Below are 8,619 nucleotides of genomic sequence, written 5' to 3'. Positions count from 1 at the left end.
TCATAAAGAAATCATATATAGTTTATGATTGAAGATTTTATATTTATGTTCATTGTTTTCTTATTTATGTATAATTGTTTAAATAGATTTTTAACTAATAAACATTTTACTAGAAACCCGCAAATTTATTAACTTTAAATACTTATACGTTTTCAACTTTCATTGTAACGTTAGTATCAAAGCGTCTAAGGTCAAGGTTGTTCTGACGTTGGCTCAACTTAGTGTTCTCACAAGGATTTATCAACGCTACATTCATGCATTAGAAAAATAACAGCGCGCCTACGCAATCCCAACAACATTGAGTATAATCGATACCAACATAGGCTTGATGGGCCAATGTTGGCTCTTCAAGGTCTAATCAACAGTGCGCCAATATAAAATCAACATTATTTGGTTCGGCCAACGTTGCGCCAAAAATTTAAAACCATGATTGGGCCAACGTTGCGCCAACAATATTGAGCATAAACAACACCAACGTAGGCACGATGGGCAGCCGATCATATGCCAGCACGACGCCTACTTACGGCCTACCAAAAATCTTCGTTGGCCCAACAATCAAGAATACGTTGGCCCGACAAACGTCAGGCCAACGTTTTTGTGATTGTTGGGCCAACTCAAACTCAAATGAAAAAGTTTAAGTTATAAATTAAATGAAAATAAAAGCTCAAATTTGTGATTGTTGGGCCAATTCAAACTCAAACGAAAATAAAAACTCAAACTTGTGATTGTTGGGCCAAATTAAAACTCAAACGAAAAAATTTAAATTATAAATTAAATGAAAATAAAAACCAGAGCATAAAATGTGTGTGGCTAAAGTAAATACAAAATTGTTATGAAGAAATTTGGAAAAGATATTTAAAGACGAAATATAAAAAATATATAAAGAGAAGAAACTTTATAAAGTTTTTTGTAAAATAATTTATAGAAAACGTTTAAAGAACATATAAAATGAATTTTTTAGAAGAAACGTTTGTACGAAATATTGATCAGAAAATAAAACTAGAATAAGTTTACGAGAAATTTAAATTAGTAATATAGCTTAGAATTTAAAATTAAAAGTAGAAACTATCAGATTAAATTCGAGTTTATTAAACAATAATTTAGATCAAAACCTTCACTAAGAAAATAAATTTAAAAAACTAAATTAGTCACTTAAATTTGAAATTTAAAATAGAAACTTAAATTTGAAATTTAAAATAGAAGTTTAAATTTGAAATTTAAAATAGAAGTTTAAATTTGAAATTTAAAATAGAAGTTTAAATTTGAAATTTAAAATAGAAGTTTAAATTTGAAATTTAAAATAGAAATTTAAATTAGAAATTTAAAATAGAAATTTAAATTAGAAATTTAAATTAGAAATTTAAAATAGAAATTTAAATTAGAAATTTAAAATAGAAATTTAAAATAGAAATTTAAAATAGAAATTTAAAATAGAAATTTAAATTAGAAATTTAAATAAAATAATTTAGAAATTTAAATAAAATAAATTAGAAATTTAAATAAAATAATTTAGAAATTTAAATAAAATAAATTAGAAATTTAAATAAAATAATTTAGAAATTTAAATAAAATAATTTAGAAATTTAAATAAAATAAATTAGAAATTTAAATAAAATAAATTAGAAATTTAAATAAAATAAATTAGAAAATTAAACAAAATAAATTAGAAATTTAAATAAAATAAATTAGAAATTTAAATAAAATAAATTAGAAATTTAAATAAAATAAATTAGAAATTTAAATATAATAAACTAGAAATTTAAATAAAATAAATTAGAAATTTAAATAAAATAAATTAGAAATTTAAATAAAATAAATTAGAAATTTAAATAAAATAAATTAGAAATTTAAATAAAATAAATTAAAAATTTAAATCAGAATTTTAAATTAGAAACTTAAACTAGAAATTAAAATTAAAAATTTAAATTAGCTTTTTAAATTAGAACTTTGAATTAGAAATTTAAATTAGAAATTTAATTTTAAAACTAAATTTTAGAAATACAAATTAAAAAATCAAATTTTAGAAATTTAAATTAAAAAACTAAATTAAAAAAACTAAATAAAAAGGTTATTTTATAAGTTTAAATTAGAAATTTAAACTAGAAATTTAAATTAGAAATTTAAATTAGAAATTTAAATTAGAAATTTAAATTAGAAATTTAAATTCGAAATTTAAATTCGAAATTTAAATTCGAAATTTAAATTCGAAATTTAAATTCGAAATTTAAATTCGAAATTTAAATTCGAAATTTAAATTCGAAATTTAAATTCGAAATTTAAATTCGAAAATTAAATTCGAAATTTAAATTCGAAATTTAAATTCGAAATTTAAATTCGAAATTTAAATTCGAAATTTAAATTCGAAATTTAAATTCGAAATTTAAATTCGAAATTTAAATTCGAAATTTAAATTCGAAAATTAAATTCGAAATTTAAATTCGAAATTTAAATTCGAAATTTAAATTCGAAATTTAAATTCGAAATTTAAATTCGAAATTTAAATTCGAAATTTAAATTCGAAATTTAAATTCGAAATTTAAATTCGAAATTTAAATTCGAAATTTAAATTCGAAATTTAAATTCGAAATTTAAATTAGAAATTTAAATTCGAAATTTAAATTAGAAATTTAAATTCGAAATTTAAATTCGAAATTTAAATTCGAAATTTAAATTAGAAATTTAAATTAGAAATTTAAATTAGAAATTTAAATTAGAAATTTAAATTAGAAATTTAAATTAGAAATTTAAATTAGAAATTTAAATTAGAAATTTAAATTAGAAATTTAAATTAGAAATTTAAATTAGAAATTTAAATTAGAAATTTAAATTAGAAATTTAAATTAGAAATTTAAATTAGAAATTTAAATTAGAAATATAAATTAGAAATTTAAATTAGAAATTTAAATTAGAAATTTTATTTGAAAATTAAATTTTAGAAATTTAAATCAAAAAATTAAATTTTAGAAATTTAAATCAAAAAATTAAATTTTAGAAATTTAAATTAAAAAAGTAAATTTTAGAAATTTAAATTAAAAAATTACATTTTAGAAATTTAAATTAAAAAATTAACTTTTAGAAATTTAAATTAAAAAATTAAATTTTAGAAATTTAAATTAAAAAATTAAATTTTAGAAATTTAAATTAAAAAATTAAATTTTAGAAATTTAAATTAAAAAATTAAATTTTAGAAATTTAAATTAAAAAATTAAATTTTAGAAATTTAAATTAAAAAATTAAATTTTAGAAATTTAAATTAAAAAATTAAATTTTAGAAATTTAAATTAAAAAATTAAATTTTAGAAATTTAAATTAAAAAATTAAATTTTAGAAATTTAAATTAAAAAATTAAATTTTAGAAATTTAAATTAAAAAATTAAAATAAAAAAATTAATTTATAAAATTATATTAGAAATTTATTTTTTAAATTCAAATTAGAAATTTATATTACAGATTTAAATTAGAAACTTAAAGTAGAAATTTAAACTAAAAATTAGGGATGCGCCGAACTCAATTTTTCGCCGAACACCTAATCCGAACGTTCGGCCATGAAATTTTACCGAACACCGAACGTTTCGGCAACCGAACTCTTGCTATTTTTGAATCAAAACATTAGTTTTGAAAAGTTGTGTTATTAAACATTTAACGTGTTTGTTAAAACATTAGTAAGGGTTTATAATTTATGTTTAAATTTTGAAATATTATAAAGTAACTTTGAAAAGTTAATTTATTATTGGATGATTGTTTATGGTGTAAAGAAAAGAAATGTTAACATTTCTATTTGTAGTGTAAACAAAAATGTTAACGATTTTTTTTGAAAAAAATAATTAATACAATTATTAAAGTTAGGTAGTATAAATAAATGTATAACATAAAACGTAAAGGATAAAATAATATAATATGTAACATGTTGGTTATATTTTAAGATATTTTTACAGTTTAAATTTAAAATGCTTTATTTTTGGTTAAATCTCTTTTTTATAATTTAGTAATAACATTTTAATCTTGTAAAAGTATAAAACAATGTCTTCTGAAAAAATGTCTTTTAAAAGTACTGTGTGGAAATATTTTGAAGTTTCTAAGAAAGACATTCGTTTTTGTATCTGCCTACTATGCAAAGCAATAATCTCGAGAGGTGGGAATTGTCCAAAAACATTTACCACTAGTGAAATTAGGCGCCATTTAAAAAAAAAACACCTTGTAGAGTATTTATTGGCTGAAAAAGAGTCTGATAAAAAAAAATTTATTGAAACATCTACCGTTTCTACATCAAGTGATCCAGAAATAAAAAAACAATTAACATTAGTAGAGAGTATTAATAAAAAAAGGTTGTGGGATATTAATGACCATAGAGCAATCAAGATTCACAATCGCATTGGAGAAATGATGGTGTTGGATATTCAACCATACACAATTGTAGAAGGTCTTGGTTTTAGAAAACTAATTGAAGAGATATGCCCTAATTACCAAATACCCAGTAGGAGTTACTTTAGTGAAAATATTGTTCCACAAATATATGGTAATCTGTTTAATTCAATCAAGAGTAATATATCTGCTGCCAGTTATATCTCCCTTACAACTGATATTTGGACAGCAAATAGTTCAAATGTTGCTTTCATAAGCATGACAGCACACTGGCTCAATAATGAATTTCCCAACAGAGAGCAGTAGTCAGAGTTATGCATTTTCCAGAAAGTCACACTGGAAAAAATATAAGTGAGCATTTACATAAAGGTTTGCTAAGTTTTGAAATTCCACACAAAAAAATTCACATTGTTTTACGAGATAATGCTGCCAATTTGGTAGCTGGTGTTAGAGACTTGGTTTTAAGTCAATGTCATGTTTTATACATACAATACAGTTATGTATACATGACTCAATTTTGTCGCAACAATCTGTGAAAGAAATTTTAGTTTGTTGCAGACGTCTGGCAACACATTTTCACCATTCACCAACAGCAGCAGCAAAATTAGAAGCAATTCAGGAACAACTTGGTACAAATAAGCATATGTTAATACAAGATGTTGCTACAAGATGGAATAGTTTCTACAATATGATTGAAAGGATGCTTGATCAAAGAGTTCCTTTGGCAACTTATACAGCTGATCATGCTACCCAATCAACATTAAGTTCATACCAATGGAGTTTATTAGATAAAGTTTTTCATATTTTAGAACCATTTAAAACTTTAACCGTTAATCTCAGCAAAGTGAAGCATTTTTATCAGATGTTGTTCCTTCGATAATGGCTCTTTAAGTATTTTTTAATCAAGCATTAGTTTGTGAGGCTTTTTTAAGTATAAATACTTTAGTTGAACAATTGAAAGAGTCAGTAGACACAAGACTGAGTACATTTTTACATGATAAGTAGTTATGTCTTTCCACCTTTTGTGATCCTAGATATAAATTTATGTATTAAAAGGAAGATGAGAATGTAATAAAAAATTGGCTAAATGAGCAGATGCAAGAAATACAGCAACATAATTTAGAACTTGAATCCTCTGATTCGGATTGTGAAGGACCCGCAGTAGGTGACAAAAATGAAGTGTTTGTGAAACCAGTGTATCCAAAATTTATTGAATGTTTTCGGCTAGTTTCTAAACTGACAACTATAAATGAATGTGATTCCAATTTTTCAATTACTAAAGATAGCAAAAGGTTTAAAAGATCACACTCTAATGTGCAAATGATCAACATGGAGATTGAAGAGTATTTAAAACTCCCTCTTGTTATGGAAAAAGAATGTCCTCTTTTATGGTGGAAAAATTGTGGAAACTCTTTAAAAAATTTAATGAAAATAGCCCAAAGGTTTCTTTCAGCACCAACTTCTTCTGTTGAAAGTGAAAGACTTTTTAGTACAGGTGGCAACATTTATGAACTAAGTAGAAACAGACTATCACCAGAAAATGGTGAAAAGTTAATGTTTATACATTATAACTTGAGAGCAAAAAGTGATAATTGATTTTCATGTTTTTGACATTTTATTTTTCTAAAGTTATTGATTCGTGATTTTTATTACTATTACATAATAAAATTATACATTAATAACAAAATACTTAATTGGAGCGTTATTATGGAACTCCAAAATAATGTGTTTCCCTAAGTTTGTTTCATTCAAATATTTTTTATCAGTTAAACCAGTTGAGTAGCAAGCTTGTAAGAATTTCTCTGTAGAGAAATTAATTTATTTTACCCAGCAACAATAGACATCATGTTTAACAAACTTAAGTTCAATAAAATATCTTTTTCGTTTAAATTCCTATTTCTTATTTTAAGATTAACAAATGGTGATTTTATAATATTAGACTTTTGTGATTAAATAAAACAATACCTAATTGATGTAGGGGTATTTGTTTTACAATTATTTTAGTCAAGTAATAGTTTTGGTAAATCTGTTATTCCATTTGGTCCGATTAAATTTATTCTTTATTGAAAATACATAGTAAAATTTAAACTAAAACTGTATTGAAATACATTTATAAAATCTTATGTCCTTCTATGTTCAATTGGTACGCATTTTTTAATAAAAACTCTATTCATTTAAACTGTAGCTATGGTACGAATGAGTTAAGTTTTATTTATATTTAGGTAAATGTATAATGATTTCCAAATTTTCATTATTGGGCGAACCTTAGCTAAGGTTCGGCCGAACCAAACGTTCGGCAAAATAGCCGAACGTTCGGTTTTGCCGAATGTTCGGCGCATCTCTACTAAAAATGTAAGTAAGCAACTTAAAGTAGAAATTTAAGTTTGAAATTTAAACTAGAAATTTAAAATAGAAATTTAAACTAGAAATTTAAAATAGAAATTTAAACTAGAAATTTAAAATAGAAATTTAAATGACAAATTTAAAATAGAAATTTAAATGACAAATTTAAATTACAAGTTAAAATTAGGAATTTAAATTAGAAATTTTATTTTAAAATTAAATTTTAGAAATTTAAATTAGAAGTTTATGTAAAAAAAATTAGAAATTTTAATTAGAAATTTAAATATCATATTTAAATTAGAATTTTAAGTAAAAGAAATTAGAAACTTGAATTAGAAATTTAAATTAGAAATTTAAAATAGTAATTTAAATTAGAAATTTAAAATAGTAATTTAAATCAGAAATTTAAAATAGTAATTTAAATTAGAAATTTAAAATAGTAATTTAAATTAGAAATTTAAAATAGTAATTTAAATTTGAAATTTAAAATAGTAATTTAAATTAGAAATTTAAAATAATAATTTAAATTAGAAATTTAAAATAGTAATTTAAATTAGAAATTTAAAATAGTAATTTAAATTAGAAATTCAAATAATAATGAATTTTATACTTAAAAGTAACAGGATGTTTGAATTTGAAACTTAAATTTTTTCATTATAATGAGAAATTTCTATCCGAAACCAGAGGGTTAAAGTTTAAATTTAAACCGTCAATTTAATTTAAATATGAAGATTTAAAAAACTGAAAGAAAAAGCTTAAATTTGAAAATTGTATTAGAATTACATATTTAAATCAGAAACTTACTATAGATATTGAATAAGAAAATCAAACTTGAAACAGCAATTAAAACTTTGAATTAGAAATTTTCATAAGAAGGTTAAGGTAAAGCTTTGAATTATATGATTTTTTATATAAATAAGTTACACTAGAAATATTAATTAGAAAGCTATAATAGAAAACTAAATTAGAAATAATGTGAGATTTGAGAATCAGAAAGTTAAATTTGAATCTTAAGTTCAAAATTTAAATTAGTAAGTTTAATTTCAAAATAAATTAGAAATTCAAACTACAAATTTAAACTAGAAATGTCAATTAGGTATATTTATTAGTAACTTAAATACAAATATTGAACTAGAAGTTTACATCAAAAAGTTGAATTATGAGTTTAAATTACAAGTTTAAATTAGAACATCAAATTTAACATTTAATTAATGAATTTAGAATGAAAATGCTATTATTAGTTAAATAATTGAATTGGCTCATGCTGTAAGGGAATGAGTCAACGCTTAGTTTTGAGAAAACTAAACAAAACTTTGCATTCTCTTCATTTTTCACCAAAAAGATGGAATTTTTTGTATATGAATTCTTTACTTCCCCAGTTACTATAAAACATACTTGATTAATGACATTTACAATGCTTTCATATAAAAAAAATCATTAAAGTTGATTGACTTTTCCCCTTTTAGCATAATTTGAATAAATAGACAGATAAATGTGTTTTAAAACAATTTTATTTACTAAAAACACTAAGAAATCAATATTTACATATACTCTTATTTATAAATAACTAATTTCATAAATATATACTATCTTTAAATAAATCTCTTTAGTCTGAGATAAGCAATACGAGCAAATATAACTTAGTCATAGTTTTCTAATTCAACTACTTCGGTTGTTGGCCACATATAAATTTTAGCATAAAAGTCTTCAAATTCCACTGGAATATTGGGTATTAGTTTTTTTATGTCTGCCATTTTTTTAATCTTTATTGATACTTTTCCTGCAGGGTAAGCTTCTTTACTTGGAAGACATAAGTTTGGGAAACCCGTTGCTCTAAAAGAAAAGCTGTGATTCATTATAGAATCAATGAAAGGTTGCCCAATAACCTTAGATGGAAATTTTATATCATATGTG

At 21.6% G+C, this 8,619-nt stretch overlaps 1 protein-coding gene across 1 annotated transcript; it reads left to right on the top strand.

The window, feature by feature from the left end:
* The first annotated feature begins 4,676 nt into the window (after nucleotides 1–4,676).
* LOC149878636 (zinc finger BED domain-containing protein 4-like) lies at nucleotides 4,677–5,958 on the top strand. The gene is made up of 3 exons (XM_090072016.1): nucleotides 4,677–4,799; nucleotides 4,859–5,155; nucleotides 5,419–5,958. Exons 1-3 carry the CDS (start codon nucleotides 4,677–4,679, stop codon nucleotides 5,956–5,958), a joined length of 960 nt encoding a protein of 319 aa, XP_089928142.1.
* Nucleotides 5,959–8,619: the final 2,661 nt, after the last annotated feature.

Source organism: Hydra viridissima, unplaced genomic scaffold (assembly GCF_058129835.1).
Source record: "Hydra viridissima isolate aposymbiotic clone 2 unplaced genomic scaffold, HvirCarnegie_v1 scaffold_14, whole genome shotgun sequence".
Lineage (NCBI taxonomy): Eukaryota > Metazoa > Cnidaria > Hydrozoa > Anthoathecata > Hydridae > Hydra > Hydra viridissima.
The sequence above is the reverse complement of the archived record's forward strand: the minus strand, read 5'-3'. Positions and strand labels throughout refer to the sequence as shown.

Excerpts from the sequence above, each read along its gene's own strand:
- LOC149878636 (XM_090072016.1), top strand. The coding sequence starts at position 4,677 with ATGCATTTTCCAGAAAGTCACACTGGAAAAAATATAAGTGAGCATTTA. Across the intron at positions 4,800-4,858 it reads GAGATAATGCTGCCAATTTG|TTATGTATACATGACTCAAT; the intron begins GTAGCTGGTGTT and ends CATACAATACAG. Across the intron at positions 5,156-5,418 it reads AATGGAGTTTATTAGATAAA|GAAGATGAGAATGTAATAAA; the intron begins GTTTTTCATATT and ends ATGTATTAAAAG.